The sequence below is a fragment of the Suillus plorans genome (assembly GCF_016647745.1).
Source record: "Suillus plorans strain S12 chromosome Unknown HD556scaffold_18, whole genome shotgun sequence".
Classification (NCBI taxonomy): Eukaryota; Fungi; Basidiomycota; class Agaricomycetes; order Boletales; family Suillaceae; genus Suillus; species Suillus plorans.
Window position 1 is genome coordinate 447051 of NW_024537402.1, and position 23884 is coordinate 470934.

The window sequence follows — 23884 nt, forward strand, 5'->3', positions numbered from 1 at the left end:
TTTGTTATTGACGTTCTCATGGATCGCAGTACCTGCAGATAACGGGGATGTTTTGGGCTATCTCTGCGATCTGGTGTATGCATTTGCCGTGGACTTCATTTCTTGATCCAGCCTGATTACTGAAGGCCCTGCGTCACGTCCTGGTCAGTGTACATCCCATCCTGCGCACCGCTAGTTTCCAAGGTCAGCATTCATTGTCCGATGACACTATGCAAATGCTAACCAAACACCGTTAAGTCCACTCCTTTTCCTGATCTACGAGCTTGTTTTGCATGTGCTCATTCTAACATCTACTGGCAGGACTCCATATCACCAAGTCCAGCCATAAATAATAGTGCAAGGTACAGTACGTCGATAGGGATGCCACCTCCGCAGGCACCGTTGCCGTGATACGGTGGCGCCACGGGCTGATGTCATGCATGATGTATCATCCTCAAGCCCATTCTTGGCTTTCGCTATGCACCGCAGTGCCATGCTGGAGCGTGGAACTGGCAGCTATGGGCTTTTCTTTGCATAATTGGATAGGACAACCGTGCTGTAACCCATTTTAGGAACCGTGGTCACAGCAAGTTACTGAAGCAGCCCCTTTGCCGTTGATTGAATCGAGGCAGAAGATAGATTCGCCCGATTTTACCAACATCGCTATCACATGGTCATAAGTCGTGGAAACCATAATCCATCTACCAACTGTTGACTATGACCATGCGATGGGAGATGAGGGGCCTAGGAGTCACGTGATACAAACCTAGCAGTTCACTCCATGAACATCGCTATTGTATGGTCATAAGGTGGTATAGGATACATTGGATCTGACGCCGCTTTACTATGACCATACGATAGGAGACGAAGGGGCAAATATGCTTCGAGCACTTAGCTTCCTGCGTATCTCCTGGAGGCGATGTTGTTGTTATTCGGTGAATAAAGAAGCTTCCGCAAAGCTTGAATGACTGTTCATAGGCATATCCCCCATGGGTGTATGCTGGACTTTGGCGACACGGAGGGAGAACAACGCATTTAAGCTCGCCGCATAACTCCAGAGTCTAGAAGGTTGATTACCAGCACATAAATCCTCGTGGATGAATAATATGTACCAATATCAAAAATACGACTCCAAATAAAAGTTCAGTAAACATACATGAAAAATAATAATAACGTTAAACCTTCCTCCTAATCCCAATGTCCACACTAGGTCGTACAGGTCTCAACGGGGGTAAAGGCTGTGTATCCGCACCGTTACGAACGAGATCTGGCAGTGGGCGCGTCAGCGGGACAACGGAGAGTTCCCACAGATCAGCATATGCATTCTGCAAGGTCTCCACTGCGCGAGAAGGCTCCATGGGGTACGTATTTTGCATCAAGGGCGCGTAGTTAGTGTCGGTAGGAAGGGGGGATATAGATCTGTAGTCTTTCCGAGTATCGAACTTTCCTGTGTCACGGGACCAGAACTCTTGTGAGCTGCCAATACTGGATACCCTGCGCGCCATGTTGCCCATCGCCATGGATTCATCCGAACCCTGCTGACCTGAGCGCCGAAGAGGCTGCAACGATTTTTCTAAACTGAAACGCGTAGATTGCTCATCTGACCCTCCTATCCCCATCCCATCTAGGAGTTTCATATTCGACATGGCAGGACTCGTGTAATACGAGTCTTGTTGTAGTGGTAGAGGGACGTTATTGCGTGCCCATGAAGGAACGATTTCTACACCGGAATCTAGGCGGAGGACGGGCATCTCTCCGCGTTTAATGGTTTCTGCGAATTCGGAGGAGGGTGCGACATGTTTTCTGCGTCGACGGTAGAGGATGAGTCCGAGGACGAGCAATACTAGGACGACGACTCCACCGATAACGCCGCCTGCTATGGCGCCGGTATTGACATTTGTGGAGGAAGTTGCTAACGAGCTGGTCGTATTTCCCGATGATGTTGATGCTGCTGCAGCTGTTGTTGTTGTTGTTGTTGTTGTTGTTGATGATGATGATGATGATGTATTTTGTTCAGCAGAAGATTGGGGTGATGTCAGTGAGGTCACCACGGTTGTGGGGGTTGTGGAAGCTGATATTATAAGAGAGGTCCCGTTGATTGTAGAAGAAGTTACGATTATAGAAGAGGTCCCACCGGCGTCAGATGCAGGAGAGGGCCCAGCGGTGTCGGGTGTAGAAGAGGACCCGGTGGTAGTGGGTGATGGAGAAGAGGTGGGAGTACTAGTGCTGGCAGTTGGAAGGAAAGCGCCACCTGACCTGCTTTGGATTGGTCTACCCATCTTTCACTGCAGAGTCGACGACGAGAAGTTAATAGCGCGCGAGTTGTTATGCACGAATACACTGCTAAAACCCAACATATATTAAACACCCGTTCAAAGGCACCAAGCGAACACTCACAATCGACAAAGACCACCACAAATACAAGTACTGCCCTGCATCCAAAGTCAAGATGCTCAGTACGAACCCCAGTAGGCTGGTGGGAGGAAGAAACGATTAGCACCAGGGCAATCAAAAAAAAGAAGCAAGAGACAAAAAAGAAAAAGAAAGCGCTCAAGGGGGAAGTAAAAACAACCCGCTTTGACATGTGAGAGTGGCCCAACTCATCACATCAGACGTTTATCTGAGGCTGTACCAGATTCAGATGCGAGGTGACCGGCACGCGTGATCAGCTTCGCCTCTGTTACAAACGCTCCAGTACCCAAGGCTAAGAATAAGCAAGGTCAACCCGTTGGAGCTCCGCAAGTGAGATCAGCATCAGTTTTGCGGTGAGCTGACATATGCTTTCCATCGCTTTCCGTAGCTGTAGTACTATATGTACTAGTAGCCGGACACCTATCGGTATCCGGGCTTTTGCGTCTACCGTCAAAGCGTTCAAGATGAGAGTTGTACCTGTTCTCGTCAGCGCAGATAATTATGCATATCTCCTCATCGACGAGCCAACCAGGAAGGCGGCGGCGGTGGATGTATTAGACGTAGAAAAGGTACAGGCTGTAGCGGATAAAGAAGGCGTCAGCATCGTCGCTGGCATCACTACACATCACCATCAAGATCATAGTGGTGGAAACAAGGCATGTTTATTCCCGACATCACTGATGTTACTGGCCACTAACGGTTTAAATGTTATACTAGACACTGGTGTGTAACGTGCCCAATATGTACGATTGATGGTTTACCCTCGTTCCACGTAAGGTTTCTACGTATCCTAGTATCCCCGTTTATGGAGGTTTTGATGTGCCTTCTAAAACACACCTCGTCGAGGATGGTGGCGAGTTCACTGTCGGTGATAATATACATGTTCGGTGGGCCCATTAGACTTCGCCTGTTTCCTTTCATAGCTAAATGTCGACGACAGGTGCTTGGCAACCCCATGCCATACCAAGGATTCTATTTGCTTCCATGCAACGGACACATCGATCAAGTCTCAGTCCGGCGGTGTGTTCACTGGTGATACTCTTTTCTTAGGTATGTATGCGCTAGTAGTCCCGTAACTCGTCACATCCTTGACACCGCCCCAGGCGGGTGCGGTCGTTTCTTCGAAGGGACGGCAGAGCAAATGCACGCCTCCCTTTCGAAACTAGCGACGCTCCCAGACGACACGGTCGTATACAACGGTCACGAATATACAGCTGGCAATGTTGCGTTCGCGAAGACTATTGAGCCCGAGAACCCGGCCATTGACCGGCTTTTCAAGCTTGCACAGGAGAACAAGGTTACCACTGGTCTGTCGACGATCGGTGATGAGAAGGAGTGGAATGTGTTTATGCGTTTGGATAAAGTTGCGATAAAGTATGCAGTGTTTGTTGGTCATAGCCATGATGCTGATTTTTGTACAGGCAGGCTACTGGTGCAGAGGAACCTGGTGCAGTTATGAACAAGTTGCGTGAGTTGAAGAACAACTTTAGGGGGTGAGGAAGCACGTTTCTGTAGTTTGAGTCGACTGAGGAATAGGGATAGAGCAAGGCTTTAGTGCGGGTAGTAAGAACAGCAAAGTGTTTATTGATTGTCTGGCAGGGAACAAACTCAACAGATGTATTGATATAACATTGCAAAGCAGTGGGGAGTCCATGAGGCATTATTAATGATGGTCTCGTAAACATACATATAATTAACTCATTCCGACGAGTTTGAGCACCGCTGATCGGGCGTATGGAATGTATGATAGGTTATACCAGGTGTAGGCGAGGTATTCGATGACGACAAAAACTGATGAGATCAAAACGTTACGTGGGTCGGCAAGTTCCAGAGTTCTAGGGCTTACTGATGCATAGTACCTGGAGATAAGGGTTAGCGTAGTCTAGGTACAGGAAAGGGAGGACAAACCTCGTTCCTAAGTACGAAGGCACCGACGAAGACAAGGCCCACTGAGCCGAGGAATACGATTGTGGCGATAATTCGTACGGGTTTAAACATCTATAGGGAAAGTGTTTGAGTTGTGCTAGGTAGAAGACATGAAACGTACAAGCTTAAATTGGGAGGCAAACTAGGAGACGTCAGTGTCAATGATAGCAATACGAGGGGGGAGGACTGACTCCAATGACGAAACCGGTGCCCACGAGGGACACCATGATACCAATAGTGTACAAAACTTTTGAAAGAGGTTGTCGTAGTGGTACTTGGATAAAGAATGGGTGAAACGGACCTGCAAAACTACCGAGCTGACCCAAGAAAAGCAATATGCTGCCTAGTAAACTAAGTGCGAACCCTATGATGAGACTGGGAAAGGTTCAGCTACGGATAGTAAATGGAAAGTTAGAGCATGCACCAGCCAACAAAGCCGTATAATCTTTGTGTACGTGTTAAGCCGAGGAACTTGAAAGCAGAGTCGCCCTCAAAAAACTGAGTCTCGGGGATCATGCCACCCGCGGATTCGAGGTTGAACCATCCTTTGGAGGGCATTTTGGATTAGGGTGATGTTGAGGTTGAAGCTAAGGGTTTAGAGGTGTTTGAGGCCCGCGCAGCTTTCTCACGGTTAGGGAACTGGTAATAAGTCACTCAGATCTGATACATATGTCCTCCTTACGTAGACGAGGCTTCATATTCATTCAGATTGCTCCTCGTGTAGCTATAGATATTCTAACATCACCCATTGGACCATCAGATGAAGTATATTTTTATTGGTACTGCAATTGGGAATGATACGAGAGGAGGCTATCCATTATATTACTTACGGAGTTGTTCAGTTGGTGTTTATTTGGATAACGCGCCTCGTGTGTTCAACGAGGCCGACTGAGTTCAGTTTTTTTGTTCAACGAACGATTCTCTTCTAGCTGGGTTGATAATGGAACAGTCCAATCTTCATGACAAGCTTTTCTCAAGAGGAAGCGCAACTCCTCCTCCTCCTCCTCCAACTTATCTTGATTCATTGTTTCAATCTGCCACATCTCACGGAAATTCAGCCCCTACTACTCCAAGCATGGATGATACTTCAGCTCCAGCTGTCTCTACATCTCCAGCTGATAGGCAGAGCGCTCTCCTTTCCTTGTTATATCCTGCCGCAACTTCAATACCTGCTATCAGACCACTTCAACAGTCTCCTCCTGCTTCTTCCATAAGATCAGGTCAATCACCCTCAAATAACAGTGAAACTCAAGGAAAGATCCTCCTGGAACAGCTCATGGGGTCAGTCAACTTTCATTCTTGCCTCACTTCATACACGAGGCTCTTTTAAAAATCCTTTTATTCCATTTCTTTTCATTCCGCCTCCCATTTCTTTCTACCATGACCTCTTGGGATTTCCTTGATACATTTTATGCTGATCTTTATGATAGTACCGCCTCCCGCTCCAATTTTTCAGAGCCTGCTCCACAACCAATGTCGACTTTACCCCCTGCCGCTAGTCCCCAGTTTCAGTCCTCTATAGGACAGTCGTCCATGGCCCAGTCTTCTATCGGAGACACCTACCATCTTAATGAGGGCCCTTACATTCAACAAGAGCAGCCAAGGGATACACAACCCCCCATCCCCCAGCCTCAACAGCCCCAGCAGCTCACCCCCTCTCCCCGCAAGTCCATGTTTGAATTTGTTTCTCCTTTCGATGCTCTTGACTCCACCTCAACCGTCAAGAAGAAACCTGTTATCGCAGGTCCCGCAAGTGCATCCAGCACAAACGAGGACTCCTGGACATCCGCTTCCCTGGGCTCTCTCAATGACCCAAAGCGCAAGTCTGTCGAGAACCTAATGGACCAGTTGACTAGGTCCCAGCAGTCCTACCCCCCTGCACAGCCTCCATCCCCTGCCTATGACCCTTATAGCACTACAGACGAGTATTCCCAGGTTGAATCACAGCCGACCCCTCAGCAGCAACCCCTCCAACCTCGTACCATGCCCCCGCCCCCTCCTCTTCCTCCCAAACCTGGCCGTGTGTCTCCCCCTAGGGGCTCTCCTCCGAAGCCTGCTCCACAGCAGCCGCGTCCACAGCCACGCCCTGTCGAGTCACCTCTCGGTCAGGCTCCCACTCCACCTGCGAGGCGAGACAAGGATGGATCACCCGGTCCTCGCAACACCTGGAAGAACGAATCCAGGGCCAAAGGTACTGCTAAAGGAAAGCCACAGACGAGTCCGAGGCAAGCTTTTCACATTTTCAACATGTGCCTTCACTCATTCCTTTTTAGCTCGCAACCTCAAACTATCGTATTCGACGTATCACAGCCGCTGGACGATGTGCAGGCTCCTAGGGATGCCGTGAAATCTACTGCAATTGCTCTGGTCAAGCAGGACTCTGTATTCTTACCTGGTACGACCATCGGCGCTACTCATTGGATTGCGTATGCCATGACCAAGGGTCGTGTTCGTGTTATCTCGCGGTCGAGTGGTGATCGCACTCTGCTTCAGCTGCCGACAGTCTTTGCACCTTCCACCTCGGTCATTGATATGGCTGTGTATGGTAACAGGCTCGCAGGTGTCACTTCCGATGGCGGGTTTGTCGTGTGGGAACTGCCTGAGGTTATCACCGATGATGTACCGTGAGTATCTCGGTGCTCAACATATTCCTGGTCTAATAATATTTGCAGCGGGCGACTCTTGTTGTGCATCGTCCCCAGCGCTGACGCTGACCCTCTTCACTCCGTAAAATGGCATCCCAAGCAACCCGACACTCTGGCAGTGGCTTCGGAGACCAAAATGTATTTACTTGATCTAGCAGACGCCGCGCGTACTTTTAGAGGAGAGCCTTTGCCACAAGTTGAATTGAACCGTATTTCTCAAGTGTTTTCCGTGCCATCGGTCAGTCCATTGCTTCATTTTTTGGTGTGTCCTTATCTTTCGTAACAGCGCTTGGTCGCGTTTGATTTCGATGTTCCTCATTTTGCACTGGCTACTATTTCCGAGGACTCTACTCTTACTCTGTGGAACGTCCATGACAAGATGCCTTTCTGGACGCACCGCGTCCGCGGCGACGACGTCCCCTCATCTTTGACATTCATCGACGACGGCATCGTCATCGGGAGGAAGAACGGCACAGTGTTCCAGCTCCTCTCCGTCATCACCAAGAACGTCCTCTCCACATTCAAATTCGTCAACGGAAACAAAGAAGACCCCGACATGTTCGGACACGTCAACTACGACTCCCGAATCCAGACGCTCTGGGTTGCCAACAACCGGCGCGACAGTCTCATCTCCCTGCGCATCGGGTTCGATGTCAGCGCTTCGCCTTCGGGCGAACTCGTGCGTGGCGGGTTCTTCGAGCAAGTCGTCGAGTTCTCCGGGCCCAAACCGACTATCCACTTTGTGATACTCTCAGCAGACGCAGACCCCACAGGTGACGAAGCACACGCTGCATGTGTCGCTGCTAAGCTCCCTCCGGGAGACCTCGCGCTCGTCGCGTTCTCTGTGCATTCTACCGGTGTCGATCAGGTGCTGATCAGGAAAGAGTGGTATGATACGGCTGTGTTGAACGCGCCTGGAAAGTTCCCACCTTATATGCCTGCGGCCCCTGCGGAAGTAAAGGGTACAGGGCGTCAGATGGCTCCTGCGCCTGTGAACATCGGTGGGCCTGGGCCTGTTCCCGTGCCAGCCATACAGTCCTCTGGGTCCGGGTCTGGAAGCATTCTCCCACCTCGTACACTTCGAACCCCTCCTTCTGAAGAACTTGAGGGTGATATTGCGCGCGACGAAGTCCGTACACATGAAGGCAAGGGAAAGAACATCCGAGGGAAGAATGTAGCGTTTAGGGATCGTGAAGCTGCGAATCTGAACTTGAAAGAGACTGAGAAATTAACGAGCTTCAAGGGCGATGCGGGCGCTAGTGTTGACAATGGGATTGCACTAGTCGTCACCAAGGAGATTAAAAAGAGCGAGGAGAGCTTGCATACGCGTATTGGACGGTTAATTGGGAAGGAGATGGATAAACAACGTAAGTGGCTGATGTGCCTTTTGCGGTGTTTTGACGTTGATCCTGGTTTTGGTTCCCAGACCAACGGATGGAAGAAGCGCGCGTTCAAGAGCAGGCTGAGGATTTCAATCGACAGGAGAAGATTCTGAAGCTAATATCGACGGAGCTTACAAGAAACACGACGAGGGTTGTTGAGATGGCTGTTAAAGCTGAAGTCCAGAACTCGGTTTTACCTGCGTTGGAGCATATCACAAGGACGGAAGTTCGGGCTGCTCTTAATGAGCATGTTGGGAGGGGGTTGACGGAGTTTATCCAGAATGTACGTTGTGCTGCTCTCGGTTTTTGATCTGACTCAACTTTTGTTGGATGTGTGCAGAGCCTTCCGAATGAGATCGAGAAACTACTTTTGCGCCCTGATATCTCGGGCCATTTCGCTAGTATCCTCTCGACGAATTTGAACCCTCTGATCGAGCGGTACATCAAGGACGCCGTCACAAAGAACATCATCCCTACGTACTCTCAGCAGACTTCGGCTATGCACCAGGATATCCTTCGGGAGATGAGGGCGGAAATTTTGAATGTAAAGAAGGATTCTATGTCATGGCAGACTGAAGCTGCACGGAGCCAGGAGGTGAGCGGCCTTTCTCTCAAGATTGAGTTCGTTCTAATGAAATGGGTAGTCCTTAATCAGGGATCTCGAGCATTCTGTCAGGATGCTGTCCGACCAAGTCAAGTTCTTATCGTTGAATTCAGCTGCCAATCATCGGATAGCAACTGGCAGTTCTCCCGTTCCTAGCGTCTCAAACATGAGTTCTATGAGTCAAGGCATGCACCGCTCCCAGAACCTCCCTCCTGCAACGACGCAGGCTCCAGTATACGGCACTCAGTCTCTCGGTTCATTCTCCCAACAACCACAGCCATCGCAGATGCACACACACGCTACGTGGTACCCTTCAACGATTGCTGCGCCTCAAGCGTCTCACCCCATCGCGCCTCCCCAACCCCCTCCCCCACCACCGTTGTCCCAGCGGTCTCCTCCCGCTCAACATGATGCATGGGAAGATACGTATATGGCGGTTCTGGGTACGCAGGATCCGAAGCAGCTGAGGGAGCTCCTTGCGAGATCGAGCCCGGAGATTGTGATGCCTATGGACAGGAAGGGGCCGTTGTCTATGGCTGTTATTTTGTCAATTTTGCATCGGGTGCGCATCCCTCGAAAATTCTTTGTTGATTGGTTTTGATTTTTATTATTATTAGCTGGCTACTATAATTGCGGAGACGCCTCCTGTGGATGAAGCTTTCAAGTCTTCTTTGTGGTGGATGCAACGCACTGCTACTGTTTTGAACATTAATGTATGTCCCCGTGCATTGTGTGGCTGAGGTACTGACGTTTTTTGTGGACTTCAGGAACCTCTGATCGCACCATACGTCGCGCGGGTAGTCCCGAATGTGAAGGCTACGCTGAATACTACCAAGCAGCGATTGACGATTCTCCCTGGTGGACCTCAGACAATGGATGCGGCGCGGACTATTTCTGAGATTCTGGATATTTTGGGTCGGAAGGGTGTGTCTGCACCGCAGGGGGGTCTTTGATGGTTGATTCTTGTCTCCGAGGGTTGTCCTGAGGACTGCCCTATTCGCATGCAAATAAAAACATGAAAGCATGCGATGCACACCACCATTCCTTTTACTCCGTTTCTTTTCCCTAGTGATGACGAATGTTACGAATGCTGTTAGGCTCATGAGATTTTTCTTGCGCATGTTTTTTTGGTACTGACTGTTTGACTGCTCTCCATGATACTATCATACATACTTTGTGTTTCGTTTAAATTTGTTGTAGTGCAGATTTGAATCACATGTCATGATAATTCTGTTGAGCGTAGATGGCCAAATATGAAATTCAAAATTCAAACGTAATTAGTCACTCGAACCTAATTTTTGATGCGGCTACTAGTGCTAATTCGTTCCTTGCTCCGAGAACCCGTGCACATGTCTGGCCAAGGGAATATTTGCCTATCGATCGCGCGGCGCCGTGTTGTATTCGTCTCAGCTATAACGCGTCCCATGATCACATCGTGCGCCGCCATATATTAAGTTTATTCATCTCGGTCATGGCCATGACCAAAAGAAACGTGTCTTATGATCACGATGCGTTCCCTCCTTAGTAGAAGTTAGGCCGTCGGAGTCTTCTGCCTGCAGCTCGGTTACGTCTGATTGTACGTACGGGCGCCGCTAGGCTGCTACTGACTATGGCAGACAACCGCAGGCTTGCGCTGCCAGTAAGACCCACATCTCAGTAATGGTATCTGCAACTACCAGAATATACTTGATTGCCCTTCATACATCCTTGGCCGGGATGCTGTGGGGGTTGGATACCGGTATGCAGTTTTATTTCGGACCTGGGTTGACGGGCATCTCTAATCAATCATAATGGTCATCTCTTCCAGGTTCAATTGGTCCTATTACCCAGATGGAACAGTTCTCCGGCTCTATCGGCCATCTCTCCTCAGGCGTCCTCGGGATTTATGTCGCGTGTATCCTTCTCTCTGCTTCCTTGTCTTCGCTATGTAGCGGTTATATAGCAGACTTGCTATCTCGCAAGTATGGTATCCTAACAGGAGGCATCATAGTCCTCCTAGGAACAATCATCTCCGCCTCTGCGAAAACTTTCCCTGTTCTCGTATGCGCACGGCTGATAACGGGAATCGGACAGGGTCAGAGTATCTCCGTCGTTACCATTTACCTCTGCGAGATTTCTCCAGGAGAGATCAGAGGAACAGTTGCGGCGGTGCTACAGTTGCTTATCACCGTCGGGATCGCTTTGGGGTATTTTGTTGCGTATGCGTCTTCGAGAATTGGGGGTGAGTTGGCTTGGAGGACACCGTTTATTTTGGAAGCGAGTATGGCTGCGGTTTTTGTCTCTGGGATGGCTTTCATGCCGTATTCTCCGCGGTGGCTCATCCAGAGGGGGAGGATAGATGAAGCTCGTGCAGTTCTTCAGAAGCTCCGTGCTAGCAGCGAGCTTGTAGAAGACGAGCTGCATCTTATTAAAGGCAGTCTCGAGGAGCAGAGCCAAGAAGATGCTTCTTATCGTGAGATATTCCAAAAGCGTTATATCAGACGGAGCTTTCTCGGTGTGTTTCTGATGTCTTCCCAAATGTTGTGCGGGGTATGTGTTGTCCTGTACGACCGACGATGAGGCCTGAGGAGTCTCGATTGACACCCTTGTCTGTAGATCGATGCGGTCCTTTATTACGCTCCGATCCTGTTCACTCAAGCTGGTTTTACATCAAATCGAGCAGCATTCCTTGCGTCTGGTGTTTCCGGAATAATCAATTTGATATTTACGATACCTGCTCAACTGTGGGTCGACAAGTGGGGGCGAAGATTTCCTCTGATCGGTGGCGGTGTTTCTATTGCTACTTGCTTCATGGCCATCGGTACCTTATATGCGATCTATGGCGGAAAAGCCGATGGACAGGTGTACTTGAGTGGCAGAGGACCACAATGGGCCGTCATCATACTCATATACATGTTTGTGGTATGTATCGCGCATGTTAAACCACCCATAAAGTACTAAATGAGCTGTACCCCAGGCGAGTTTCTCATGCTCATGGGCTGTGGTAGGTTGATTCAGAGTCATTCACCACGCGCGAGTTAACTCCTCCAGGTTATTAAAATATACGCATGCGAGATAATACCCACACGGCTTCGTGCAAAAGCATGTGCTGTCCAGCAGGTAGGTTACGTACTCTTCTCGCTTGCCCGTACATACTATCTAACGTCTATCAGCTCAGCAATTGGCTCGTGAATTTCACTGTTGCGCTTACTACGCCGCTTTTTCTGCGGGCTTCTCCAAGCGGTCCATATTTCCTCTTTGGATCAGCGGCACTGTTCACCGCGGCCGTCTGCCATTTCTTGATGCCGGAGACTAAAGGGAAGACCTTGGAAGAGATTGAGGACTTGTTTGAGATGACACCTCAGGTAGTGGGTCACTCTGTATCGATAATGAGTCATGACATGATTGTCTCTGGTTTGTGAATTGCGTTACGCATCTTCGTTCTGTATTTCATATCATTCTGGTAACGCTCAGTATGCCACATACATTTTCTATCAATGACAGCGCAACAGTGCTGGAGTGCCAGCGACTCCCCGACTTCAATGTCAGTTTTTGTCAATCGCGAACGGTCAGGCACCTGTAACAAAAAATGTCACCGCGAGAGGACATTCATTCAGGTCTAGGTTGTTGACACACCACACTTGATGTTATACAGGGTGCTGGGATGGAGTAAGAAGCGATGCGTTGCATAACATAGACAGGTCATGGTAAATACAGATGATGCAGATGCGACGCTATCAGGAAGCTACCAACTCGGAACGGGCTGGCATATTTGGATCCAGAAAGTTGTGAAACTGAAGTAATCAAGACTGTCGTCCGCTCAAACGTTACGCCAAAAGGCAGTGATACTGAAAGCTCTCGCATGCATGCTTCAGTATCTCGGATGCCAAGAATGTTGAGCGACTCGGAGGACTCAGAGTGTAAGCCGACGTGACCGTACCACTGGAAAGCTATACTTCGTGGCGGTGCACATAGTGCAGAATTATGTCAAGTACTGCGACAGCAGCCGTACTCGAAGTTCGAAAAGGTCTTCCAAGCTGTACATGGCTACATTTTTAGGGTGTGTTTATATCCATAATGGAATGTTTACAGACTTACAGTCTACCATGCACATTCTGGATTGTATATCCTCTGACCCTAGCCGTCTGCCGAATGATACCTATCTTCTCGCTGCAACGTTATTGACATGGCGGCCTCCCTCTTCCGAGTCCATCCTCCAGCGTAAACAATTAGCCAAACCAATTACCAGTCATGGACAATCAACGGTGTTGCCAGTGTTATGAATTAATAACCCTGGCAGACGTGATCTAGCATGGGGCTACAATACCTAAGACCGGTGGATTCACTGATGCTCAGACTGGTGGGGAGGTTATATCGTCTTATACATATACCATCACATGACAATTTATTTTCGTAGCTAAAATCACATTACGACGTCAAGGCCCGCGAACAACGTAACGTACCCCAAAGGACTCAGATCGGTTCCCTGATGTGACGTGTCGCGAAGTAGATAGTTTGCAAGCTGTTGCGTTTACCTCCCTCCTCTTAACAATGCCCGTTCTCAATGATACACAAACGGGTGGCGCCATCGGTGCGGTCGACGACTTGCCCACTGGCGTACCCTGTCCGAGTCATAGCCGTAATAACCTCGAAAGGAAATTGGTGAGGAAACTTGATTTGCGTATGTCCGTGATACTGGTTTTGTATACCATGAACATGGTGAGTCTGAGGCTTTTGCAAAACTCTACTCAGATACTTGCCGTGCATCTTAGATCGATAGATCAAACGTTAGGTACGTTGAATATCGTCGAACTTGCATTGATCTCATGACATCCACAGCAATGCTCGGCTACAAGGTTTTGAGAAAGACCTGCACCTGCGGGGGCAACAATACGCCACGGTCTTGTCCATCCTATATGTTGGATTCCTTATCATGCAAGTGCCAGGGCAAGTTTTCTCCTTCATCGAGGGACCGGTGAACGTGAATTTGATTTAGGAACATGTTTCTGCACTGGCTGGAGAGACCTGCTGTCTTCATTCCGTCTTGTATGATAGTATGGGGTGCAATATCAGTGTTAACCGGTTTGTCGACGCCGGTCGTTTATGAATATCGCTGCTAATTCTGCATAGGGACCACAACGAAGTACAAATTCTAGTCTCGCATCATTTTAATCTCTGATAGCCAGACCCAAGTTATACCGGAGTTTTGGTCGCGCGGTTCTTTCTCGGCTTTGTCGAAGCCCCCTTCCTCCCTGGCGTCCTATTTCTTATATCTGGATGGTACAAACGGGACGAGCTCGCCATGAGAACGGCTCTTCTTTTTTCTGGATTTTTATTCAGCTCTGCATTCGGATCGCTTTTTGCATCCGGTATACTTCATGGCATGCAGGGCAAACTTGGTCAAGCTGCATGGAGGCAAGCAACGATAGCCTCTGTCACTCCTTGGAACTGAATGGTCTGTAGATGGTTATTTTACATTGAAGGCGGCGTCACCATCTTAATCGCGATTTGCGCGATATTCATACTCCCTAATTTCCCGCACAACACTAGGTGGCTCACCCCAGAGGAAAGATCACTTGCCATTTCTCGCCTTCTGGAAGATGGCTATGGTAAGGCTGACGAAAGTGGGAAACAGACGACCATACAAGGACTGTGGGATGCTGTATTTGACTGGAAGGTGTGGTGGTTTTCAGTTGCATTCATGTTCCAGTACATAGCACATTCTTTTATGGGTTACTTCCCGACGCTATGCTCAACACTGGGATATGACACCACTACAACGTTGCTACTCTGCGCTCCTCCGTGGGCGTTCGCGACTATAGTGGCATTTGCTCTTACATGGTCCGTCAACCATTTTTGCCTGAAATCGCATCTCATGGGGATCAGGTACTCTGACAAGAAGCAGAGGCGTTACAAATACTTTGCTGCCTCCAATGCACTCGGTACCCTTGCATTCATCATATCGATCTTTACGATGAACAAAGCTGCGCGCTATATTTCGTTGTAATTAAGCCCCTACTCATGAAGCGTTACTTGTTGTACTCAGAGACACACAGGTTCCTGATGGCTCAGCTCATCGCTGGATATCTGGTGCTCTGGGGGTGGGTTAACAACACTTTCGCCAGAGAACCTGCAAAGCGAGCCGTTGCTATTGCTTTGATTAACACAATAGGGCAGATAGGCAATATTGTTGGACCGTCTGTAACATTGTCACCGATTTCTCGCTCTTACTGATTATCCACAACTGCACTTCTCCAATAGGTACGCATGGCCGTCGAAATGGGGCCCAACATATCGGTATTCTTACGCCGTCAGCATCGCAGCAATTGGGGTTTCCACAACCATGTTTGGTGGGATGCATCTTTATTTGAAGCATCTGAATGAGCAGATTGAGAGGAACGAGAATGTGAAAAGTATTGAAGAGCTTCGGGGCCCAGTCGGTTTTAGATATTTGGTGTAGTTGAGGACAGATCATTTCTGACCGCGCGTTTTTTGCTCCTTGTCCGCTGAAGCGCGAGGGGGCCTATCTTAGACATTATTTTTGAAATGTAAAAGTGATTGGATCTAGAAGCTGGACAAGCGGATATGGTCATGCTCAAGCGCTCATGGTGTGCGTTCTAGTGAGTTCCCTGGCCTGGATGGATCATTCATCTGGGAACATAAAGGGGCTTTCGGAACAGTTCCTATGAAAAGTACCACAGTAAGGGTTGGTAACCACGCACCTCATCGGCTGCAGGGATGAACAAAATCTCGCGATTACCCGACGATCAATATTCAATAGCAACTTGGCAAGTCGTGGCAAATGTGGCAGGGTTGATATAGAACACGAAGTCGCGGAGAACGTCTATGCATGTTGAATGTTGATTTATCGTGGATCTTCCGAACGCACCATGATGTCAAATACACGGGAAGTTCTAATATGCATTTCCATTCGGAGGAGCTTGCCACCAGTGGCGGCAAATCCTGTCCTTCCATGTTTAGTTCATATTAATCTTGGCTATCGGTGGCAGGCTGGCAGGGGCAGTGCTGGCGTCTACAAAACAGCCTCAAGGACTTGCCCTGAGGGATCCCTTGCTAAGCCTACCGTAGCCTTGCTGTGGCCTGCCCACAGATGAGCGTCTTAGTACATAAAGACTCCGTGAAACAAGATCCCCCTTAAGGTGGTATCATGACATGAATAAGGATATATTCGTAAAACGATAAGAAGAGTTGTACGGTATACCGAAGGAAATCCCACAAGTCACATGAGTAGGATCCGAGCAGAGGTGACCGCACACTAGTCAAACAAACCCTCGTGCGAATCACCAACTTGCATGACATTACTGTGGTCTGCATTTTATTGCAATAACTTGAAAGGCTTCAATTCAAGTCTAGTAGTATGAGTGGATTCATAACGTGGGCCCGCATACTGAAACTAAGCCAATGGCAAAAGATTCAATGCATGCAGAACGCATTCCGCCCGAGCCGACGGTGGGTTTTTGTAGACTCGTAACCAGTCTCTACTACTTCTAGGGTTTGTGCGGCATCCCTACAAAACGAATTGAGACAGGTCGAAACAAGGGTGTCATTCGCTTACGGTTCGCGCACACAATTGAAAACGTGGAGCGTAAGGATTCCATTGACAACGAAGGCCGAACAACCTGCGGCTGAAATGACTTGGACCGGGACATTTCCAGAGCAGAAGCAAGCGATAAAGAGAGCTGCACCAAAGAAAATCTCATGCATCATCGACAGGAACACTTCTGCTAACTCACTTACACACAAACAAACAGCAAGCGGCGACTGCCAGACAAATTGAGGGGTATGCCAACCACAACAACAGGCAGATAATTTGGCATCGTGACATGTCCTGCAGCAAGCGTCAAACCACGCGACACCCCAAATAAGCAGAGCTCACTTTGAGCTGTTCCATGTCTTTATGAACAGTGCTAGTTTGATAGATGACCACGACCGCAGCTCCCGATATTACACTGAGCAATGCAGCACTAAATGCAATCATGGCGAAGACATAGGAGGCTGCAGTGTCAAAAACCATCAAGCTGGTTACAGGAGAGCTCGTCGTCAGGAGCAAAGCAGTAGTTGCGAGTACCAGCCCAGCCTAAATTCCAATTGTTTAATGTTAGTAATAACGACCAGATCGCATCAAACGCACGGTGACGTTTGAGTTCTGGAAACGATTGACTATCACTGAAACATGCTCCTTCCATTCTTCGTCATTTGTGTGTCTCCAGTGTTCGAGGGACGTCCGAGAGACTGCAACAACGCACAGGATTCTGAACGCTGAATTCAGAATGGGATGAGTGGGAAGCGGAAAGTTTTTCAGGACTTGAGAGGCTGAACTACTAGGAGTATCATTAGATATCGTTTCATCGATGGTAGAGCTCATAACGTGAGTGTTCAAGTTGTGGGGTTGAGACGTTATTGAATGGACGTAGCCTACAGGACGACCCTTATACTTGCACATGTTCGTGGTTCCAGAATCGGGGGCAATGCTTGCAAGGATGCATCGGCAAACTAATCTGCAGGATCAGTGACCATGCTGAGTACATGACAATGTACATGAACACTGAGCGCTGAGCGCTGAGCTTCCACCTCGCTTGAGCGCTACTTGGAAGTCTGCGATATCACCACTTTTATATAAGAACCCACCTAAAAAAGCAATCTTGACCCAGGATCAGCCCAGGATCATTGTGTCGTCATCACGGCGCTCAATTGAATGGCTGGACAGCAACGTTGTCCGCACACTGCGGGGAACCACTGAATTCACTGATGCTGGCACGATGCATCATTCCAGTCATGCGATGACAACGCCGAGTAGTATTACGCAACATAAATTGCCTGGGTACTGGAGAATAATTACCAGCAACCACAGCTCGAACACCGCGCACAGACACTTCACAGTGCTGAAGAAACTCAAAGCTCAAATATGTGAATCATTGACAAGTACATAAATTTCAAGTTGAAATTTTTATATGCGGACCCTGGGCATCTATTTTCCAACGTACTTTGCTGTGTGGACAGTTCGCATGGGCGATCAGGAGGTGGTGTGGCATTGATCGACTCGGATACTAGGCTAAGGAGACATGACAAGTTCTTCGAGAAAGCGATGCTGCTACTCCACGGACCGATATGTACAACCCGAAGCATCCAAACCCTGAGTGGTCTATAACAATTATCACGCCGTCATCCCTGTCAGAGCCGAAGACATGCAGCATCTATACTAGCATGATGCCTGTCAGCAACTTGTGTGGGCGAGTTTTTTCCTGTAAGGTATAATTAGACTGGCGAATTCAACAAGAGTGCTAGCAGGTTACTTTTCGCCTACAACGCTGAAAACGTAGAGAGTAAGGCCTCCGTTTGAAAGGAAGGCCAAACAAGCCAAGGCGGTTATGATGTTGACAGCACTATTGCCAGACCAAAAGCAAGCGATAAAGATAGCTGCACCAAAGCAAACACCATACTCGTCAGCATATCTAAACGACATCTAGTGCCTCACTCACACACAAACAAACAGCAAGTAGCGATTGACAGACAGACTGAGGGGTATGCCAACCATAGCAGCAGCGCGATGACTTGGTGTCGTGGCATGCACTGTGCCGCGTGTCAGATTGTGAGCCAACGCAGACAAACGGACTCACTTTGAGGGTTTCCATGTCTTTGTGAGCGGTGCTAGTTTCATAGATAACAAGCACAGCAGATCCGGATATTACGCTGAGCAATGCGGCACCAAATGAAACCATGGCGAAGATGTACGAGATTGAGAAGTTATAAGCCATCAAATGCTCGATAGGAGGCACGGATGACAGGAATAGAGTAGCAGTTGCGAGTACGAGCCCGGCCTGAAGTCCAGTTATTGAACGCTAGCCATAAACATCGGATCATATCAAACATACAGTGATATTTGTGTTCTGAAATCGATTGACCATTATTGAGACATGGTCCTTCCATTCTTGTTTCTTTGTATCTTCCCAATGGTCGAGAGACTCCCGAGAGACCGCAATAACGCACAAGATTTTGAACGCCAGCCTCAGGATAGGATTATTGGGAGCTTGATAGCCGTTTTCAAGGACTTTAGGGGAGGAGTTTACAGGCATGGACGTCATCATGGCGGGAATGACTAGAGCTGCTTTTGAAACCTGGCATCCAGAAGAGGGCACCCATAAGACTATATATCATTAGTATAACGTTTATGCACAATGTACTATTCCACAGACCAGAAGCAAACTTTGGCAATAACGACCCGGATCAGAACACTAGATCACCGCGTGCAAAACTCGTGTTCAGAAAGATCGCGAGAATGGAATGTTGCATATTGGCACGAGGCCTGACCTGCCGTGGGGAGACCTAGTTGACTCGTGAATCAAATTCTGATAATAGTTTAGGAGTTGCGCTCAAACCTACGGGCGCCGGTCTTCCTGAGCGCTTACCACCTTGCTTGCAAAGTCACGGCCGTAGGACCGTCATATATGACTATAGTGGCTGCATCTGTTCATGCGCAAATAACGGCAAAACCCGATAGGGTTTGTCAGCGACCATCATCTCTGATTCTCAGAGCTCAGCCCATACACATGAGATACTAACCGATATTCCCTTGTTCCTCGGCCAGCCGACATGCTCCCCTCATTGTACTGTACTAGTGAAGCATGCACCCTTGGCAGCACTATCCTCCCGTTCACACGGTCTGTTAGACCCACTTTTCTTGTAGGGCGAAACACCTACCCTCTCCAGAGGTTTCAGAGTATCCTCTTGGCCCCTCGCCGTGAAGACCTCCATCCTGGTTGGAGGGTTGTTGTACATTGAAAACGAGGTTCGTGTGTATGTTTCCAGGGCCTCCAGCTTGTTATTATCAATGAAGAGGAACTCGTCGAGGGTCCCTGATGCTCTGACGTTCGTTATGTTATTTGATCCTTTGTGCCTATGTTATTTTTGTCACATATATTTCGTCTTGTACTTATGTTATTTCAAATATCTTGTACGTTTCTTATGTTTTACTCGGAGGTAAAGCTTTGTTTTCACAGGTTTAATCTGTGAGATGAATTCAATGATCGTGTCCGCGCACGGACCATGCACCGCAGTGCTTACGTGGCTCGAAGCCCCTCTTTCTGTGATCTGGGCACCCGCGCTTTAGGTGAACTGCATCGTTTCTGCTTTACCGCCGTTCAGCATGAAATTTTCGCTATATTTGAACTCGTTCTACTCGTTCCATCTTGATCAGTGAATGGATTCTCATAATCCGAATTCTCAAACTCAAACTCAAGAAAGTCGTGAATCGAGTTCTTCATCAAAACGGACTTCTCAAAATCAAACATCATTCGTGCGCAAAAGTACCTTCAATCCAGATTGTCTTAGTATTGTAGGACGTTATCGACGAGATTCTCTATCCAAAACCGATGCCTTTCTCGAACTCTTTGAGCGAGCATCGCATCAGTAAACCGGTGAGTTCTTGCTGAGGATTATGCTGATTATGGTGCTTTTACATAGAAGATGGAGGAAGATCACCAGAAAGCATTGTTAGTGCGAAGCAGCCAATTAACTCAGACTCCGAAGAAAACTCTGAGTCAGAGGTTATCGAGTCCGACTCTGCTTCAGAGATTGACGAATAATCGCGTAAAAAGCAACGAGGATTTAAACTTGATCTCTCCAATCTCACAAATCCTTCCGTCATCAGAAGGTAGAAGAAGCTCCCTGCCTTGTTACGAAAAACCAACTCTATTCTCGCGAATTGGGCTCACGACCCCAAGCAAGTTAAATGTAAGTCACATAATACAGTAACTTATACCCGTCTCAGACGGACAGCCCAGCATGACAATGTACCAATAGAGACGGGCCCATCAGGAAATCAACCCGGACTTGATATGACCAGGTAGAGCTGACAAATAAAACCCATTATGATACATTTAGATTTAGAATTATACATTATTATCTTGGCACAACATGTGTATGAAAAAAAAATATGACTATGCCAGGGGCAGGTCATTTTGATGTGCATCTTGCAAGCATGCAACAAGTTTATGAAGAAAGACATGGCTATGCTGGGGGTATGTCAGCATGCAATAAATTTATGATAGAATATATGACTATGCCTAGGGCAGGTCATTTTGATGTGCATCTTGCAAGCATGCAACACATTTATGATGAAAGACATGACTGTGCCGGGGCAGGTCATTTTGATGTGCATCTTGCAAGCATGCAACAAGTTTATGAAGAAAGACATGACTATGCCAGGGGCAGGTCAGCATGCAACAAGTTTATGACAGAATATATGACTATGCCCAGGGCAGGTCATTTTGATGTGCATCTTGCAAGCATGCAACACATTTATGATGAAAGATATGACTCTGCCAGGGATGGGTCATTTAGATGCACATCTTGCAAGCATGCAACAAGTTTATGATGAAAGACATAACTATGCCGGGGCAGGTCATTTTGATGTGCATCTTGCAAGCATGCAACATATTTATGATGAAAGATACGACTCTGCCAGGGATGGGTCATTTAGATGCACATCTTGCAAGCATGCAACAAGTTTATGATGAAAGACATAACTATGCCGGGCAGGTTATTTTGATGTGCATCTTGCAAGCATGCAACACATTTATGATAAAAGATATGACTATGCCAGGGGAAGATCAGCATGCAACAAGTTCATGACAGAATATATGACTATGCCTGGGGCAGGTCATTTTGATGTGCATCTTGCAAGCATGCAACACATTTATGATGAAAGATATGACTGTGCTGGGGACAGGTCATTTTGATGCACATTGTTAAGACCATGCACAAAGGGTAGGACTGATTCCGAGGGGCTTGGCTTCAGCTCGTGTGCTGTGCCCCTTACCCGAGTATGTGCCCTTAATTTCAGAATGATGTCTGAAGAAAGTCCAAGGACGTCCGAAGGACATCCGAAGCGCGGGAAAGTTCAGAAGGACTTTCCGGACGAGTGCAAGTAACTTCCAGACGAGTGTGGGAAAGTTCCGGAGGAACTTCCGGAAATTACGATGAGGTTTCGTCCTGATACGGATACGTGTAATGGCTACTTAGGACAAGTCCTAAGTAGAAGCAAACAGAGGAAAGGCTGCAAGGACAAAGTCCGAAGCAGAATAGGTCCGGAGGACCACGGGAAAGTTTCGGACGAACGTCCGGAAACTTCGGAGGATCGGATGAGCAGATGAGCGGGGATCGGATAAGCGGAGCTCTGGCCTAGGGAATTTCTCCCTAGGCCCGAGATGGATATTGACTAAGTCGATAGACTAGAACTGATATGAGGACTTAGAGTGAGATCTAGTGCGAGGACTAATATGATATTCAGACTGAGGAACTACAGGACATATACAAGAGTTTATATACTAAGGAAATAACGGAAAGATCAGTAAGCAAGCGTCCGAGGCTATGTATGAAGTATAAGCAAAGTTATCAAGCGCGAGTCGGAAATGAAGCATAGGTTAACGGATCAGTAAGCATACCGGTAGTAAGTATAACTGAGATACCGAGGACAAGGAATACCGAATAGAGGAATAGGCTGTGTTAACGTTATATGCACAGGAATTGAATTAGGAAGCTTATCGTATATCGGATTGGATTGGATTGGACCGGATTGGACCGGACGTCCAGATGAGACGCGTGGATATATGGGATATGACATTAGGGTGATGGGACAAAGGATGACTGATGCAGGCTAGCTGAGGTATGGAGGTAAAGGGATGTTGGATGTGGATGTGGATGTGCAGAGGTGCAGGGATCCGGATGGATAGAGGACTGGAGACATGGATAGGGCGTCCGAAGGTCCGGATGAGGCGTGGGAATATTGTCGGATGTAGGTCCGGAATACGGGATATGACACACATCTTGCAAGCATGCAACAAGTTTATGATGAAAGACATAACTATGCTGGGGCAGGTCATTTTGATGTGCATCTTGCAAGCATGCAACACATTTATGATGAAAGATATGAATTATATCTAGATTGCATAAAAGCTGCAATAACTACGAGTGCAACAGTCTGCTTTCATTTACTCATCTTACAATCTGACATGGTTAACATCTACAAAGCTTGATAACCATGGACTACAGATTGAAACTGACAATGGACCAAGTCAGATGTGTTAAAATTTCACTCAGGGGTGTACAATAGTAACTCTAGGTTTCCAATTTGTCCAGCTTCGAACATCGTTGATATGATTTGATAGGTTGGGTTGGGCCGAGCGTTAGCTTGGGGTGGTACGCAAACAGATGGAGCTACGGGATACTTGCCTATGAATTCGATCATGTTAAATGACCTCAAGTTATCTAGAAGTTATTAAATGAATATGCATTTAAAAGACTCGCTAAAACAAGAACGATTCGCTAAAGGGAAGACTACGGAAGGGAGTGAGGGATTTTGAAAAATTGAAGATACGAGTGAGAGCTTTGTTAAGGTGGGGTTCCGAATCGGATTCTGTGAGTATGATGGTGTTAGCATTCCACAAGTATGAAGGGGCGATGCATTAGTATGTACCTGTTCCAGAGCACACGAAAAAGTTCAACTTGATGGTCACATCACCCCAACCTGAAGGTGCGACTAGAACTTCGCCAGCGCTGCCGCCATCCATCTTGTGAACAATTAAATAACAAGCATGAAGCTATGACCTGAAATATGACATTACAAAAATTAAAAGCTTGATATAAGCCATGGCGTACTCAGTGCAAGTCCTAGAATGCCAGATCTAAGTTAGGACAGCCAATCTGAATAGATTCAGTCATATGCACATGGTGAGGGTTGAAATCAGGACGGTATGCAAGTTGATTCCGGCCTGTCCGGTCGAGTACTGAAGTTTGGGTAAAAGTATATCCAAGAACCGCGACTTGGACATGAGCAAGGAGGAATAGTATTTACTGATGGGCGAGGCGTACCATGTCCATCTAATCGGCAATGATGCAAGTTCCACCAATTTTCATAGTCAATCAAAGCCATCTATCTT

General features: G+C 47.8%; 9 protein-coding genes across 9 annotated transcripts; 4 read left to right on the top strand and 5 right to left on the bottom strand.

Moving 5' to 3' along the window:
• Positions 1 to 1154: 1154 nt before the first annotated feature.
• Positions 1155 to 2258, bottom strand: HD556DRAFT_1441441 (uncharacterized protein; the record flags this gene model as incomplete). Its single annotated transcript, XM_041306305.1, has 1 exon — positions 1155 to 2258. The coding sequence occupies one exon, from the start codon at positions 2256 to 2258 to the stop codon at positions 1155 to 1157; it is 1104 nt and encodes a 367-aa protein (XP_041162099.1).
• A 597-nt stretch (positions 2259 to 2855) lies between these two features.
• Positions 2856 to 3888, top strand: HD556DRAFT_1441442 (beta-lactamase-like protein; the record flags this gene model as incomplete). Its single annotated transcript, XM_041306306.1, has 5 exons — positions 2856 to 3098; positions 3169 to 3278; positions 3332 to 3441; positions 3495 to 3765; positions 3813 to 3888. 5 exons carry the CDS (start codon positions 2856 to 2858, stop codon positions 3886 to 3888), a joined length of 810 nt encoding a protein of 269 aa, XP_041162100.1.
• Positions 3889 to 4018: 130 nt separating this feature from the next.
• On the bottom strand, positions 4019 to 4971 carry HD556DRAFT_1535363 (SFT2-domain-containing protein). The gene is made up of 7 exons (XM_041309596.1): positions 4742 to 4971; positions 4619 to 4692; positions 4509 to 4564; positions 4439 to 4459; positions 4300 to 4389; positions 4238 to 4250; positions 4019 to 4182 (listed from the first exon to the last, which is right to left on the bottom strand). The coding sequence occupies exons 1-7, from the start codon at positions 4873 to 4875 to the stop codon at positions 4085 to 4087; spliced, it is 486 nt and encodes a 161-aa protein (XP_041162101.1). The 5' UTR covers positions 4876 to 4971; the 3' UTR covers positions 4019 to 4084.
• A 195-nt stretch (positions 4972 to 5166) lies between these two features.
• Positions 5167 to 10179, top strand: HD556DRAFT_1359550 (uncharacterized protein). Its single transcript, XM_041302580.1, has 10 exons — positions 5167 to 5598; positions 5748 to 6542; positions 6591 to 6941; positions 6990 to 7200; positions 7249 to 8329; positions 8389 to 8627; positions 8685 to 8939; positions 8989 to 9510; positions 9566 to 9661; positions 9716 to 10179. Exons 1-10 carry the CDS (start codon positions 5258 to 5260, stop codon positions 9899 to 9901), a joined length of 4077 nt encoding a protein of 1358 aa, XP_041162102.1. The 5' UTR covers positions 5167 to 5257; the 3' UTR covers positions 9902 to 10179.
• Positions 10180 to 10607: 428 nt separating this feature from the next.
• On the top strand, positions 10608 to 12349 carry HD556DRAFT_1234154 (general substrate transporter; the record flags this gene model as incomplete). Its single annotated transcript, XM_041297647.1, has 6 exons — positions 10608 to 10686; positions 10756 to 11477; positions 11544 to 11849; positions 11905 to 11931; positions 11979 to 12047; positions 12101 to 12349. The coding sequence occupies 6 exons, from the start codon at positions 10608 to 10610 to the stop codon at positions 12347 to 12349; spliced, it is 1452 nt and encodes a 483-aa protein (XP_041162103.1).
• A 1129-nt stretch (positions 12350 to 13478) lies between these two features.
• Positions 13479 to 15387, top strand: HD556DRAFT_1431312 (MFS general substrate transporter; the record flags this gene model as incomplete). Its single annotated transcript, XM_041304998.1, has 9 exons — positions 13479 to 13646; positions 13700 to 13719; positions 13767 to 13874; positions 13924 to 14009; positions 14114 to 14342; positions 14391 to 14768; positions 14814 to 14930; positions 14984 to 15124; positions 15189 to 15387. The coding sequence occupies 9 exons, from the start codon at positions 13479 to 13481 to the stop codon at positions 15385 to 15387; spliced, it is 1446 nt and encodes a 481-aa protein (XP_041162104.1).
• A 728-nt stretch (positions 15388 to 16115) lies between these two features.
• Positions 16116 to 17667, bottom strand: HD556DRAFT_1359582 (uncharacterized protein). The gene is made up of 5 exons (XM_041302581.1): positions 17080 to 17667; positions 16825 to 17025; positions 16686 to 16776; positions 16504 to 16627; positions 16116 to 16455 (listed from the first exon to the last, which is right to left on the bottom strand). Exons 1-5 carry the CDS (start codon positions 17389 to 17391, stop codon positions 16362 to 16364), a joined length of 822 nt encoding a protein of 273 aa, XP_041162105.1. The 5' UTR covers positions 17392 to 17667; the 3' UTR covers positions 16116 to 16361.
• Positions 17668 to 17825: 158 nt separating this feature from the next.
• HD556DRAFT_1359586 (uncharacterized protein) lies at positions 17826 to 18449 on the bottom strand. The gene has a single exon (XM_041302582.1). The coding sequence runs from the start codon at positions 18072 to 18074 to the stop codon at positions 17841 to 17843; it is 234 nt and encodes a 77-aa protein (XP_041162106.1). The 5' UTR covers positions 18075 to 18449; the 3' UTR covers positions 17826 to 17840.
• Positions 18178 to 19122, bottom strand: HD556DRAFT_283318 (uncharacterized protein). The gene is made up of 5 exons (XM_041310132.1): positions 18821 to 19122; positions 18566 to 18766; positions 18430 to 18518; positions 18242 to 18365; positions 18178 to 18190 (listed from the first exon to the last, which is right to left on the bottom strand). Exons 1-4 carry the CDS (start codon positions 19031 to 19033, stop codon positions 18332 to 18334), a joined length of 537 nt encoding a protein of 178 aa, XP_041162107.1. The 5' UTR covers positions 19034 to 19122; the 3' UTR covers positions 18178 to 18190; positions 18242 to 18331.
• Positions 19123 to 23884: the final 4762 nt, after the last annotated feature.

Excerpts from the sequence above, each read along its gene's own strand:
- HD556DRAFT_283318 (XM_041310132.1), bottom strand. The coding sequence starts at position 19,033 with ATGATGACGTCCATGCCTGTAAACTCCTCCCCTAAAGTCCTTGAAAAC. Across the intron at positions 18,767-18,820 it reads TTCAGAACACAAATATCACT|GCCGGGCTCGTACTCGCAAC; the intron begins GTATGTTTGATA and ends ACTGGACTTCAG. Across the intron at positions 18,519-18,565 it reads AAGACATGGAAACCCTCAAA|TGCATGCCACGACACCAAGT; the intron begins GTGAGTCCGTTT and ends CACGCGGCACAG.
- HD556DRAFT_1535363 (XM_041309596.1), bottom strand. The coding sequence starts at position 4,875 with ATGCCCTCCAAAGGATGGTTCAACCTCGAATCCGCGGGTGGCATGATC. Across the intron at positions 4,693-4,741 it reads TTATACGGCTTTGTTGGCTG|TCTCATCATAGGGTTCGCAC; the intron begins GTGCATGCTCTA and ends AACCTTTCCCAG. Across the intron at positions 4,565-4,618 it reads TCAGCTCGGTAGTTTTGCAG|TTTTGTACACTATTGGTATC; the intron begins GTCCGTTTCACC and ends CTCTTTCAAAAG.
- HD556DRAFT_1359582 (XM_041302581.1), bottom strand. The coding sequence starts at position 17,391 with ATGTGCAAGTATAAGGGTCGTCCTGTAGGCTACGTCCATTCAATAACG. Across the intron at positions 16,777-16,824 it reads AAGACATGGAACAGCTCAAA|GACATGTCACGATGCCAAAT; the intron begins GTGAGCTCTGCT and ends CGCTTGCTGCAG. Across the intron at positions 16,628-16,685 it reads CGCTTGCTGTTTGTTTGTGT|CTCTCTTTATCGCTTGCTTC; the intron begins GTAAGTGAGTTA and ends TCTTTGGTGCAG.
- HD556DRAFT_1359550 (XM_041302580.1), top strand. The coding sequence starts at position 5,258 with ATGGAACAGTCCAATCTTCATGACAAGCTTTTCTCAAGAGGAAGCGCA. Across the intron at positions 8,330-8,388 it reads GAAGGAGATGGATAAACAAC|ACCAACGGATGGAAGAAGCG; the intron begins GTAAGTGGCTGA and ends TTTGGTTCCCAG. Across the intron at positions 8,940-8,988 it reads AAGCTGCACGGAGCCAGGAG|TCCTTAATCAGGGATCTCGA; the intron begins GTGAGCGGCCTT and ends TGAAATGGGTAG.
- HD556DRAFT_1359586 (XM_041302582.1), bottom strand. The coding sequence starts at position 18,074 with ATGCTTCGGGTTGTACATATCGGTCCGTGGAGTAGCAGCATCGCTTTC.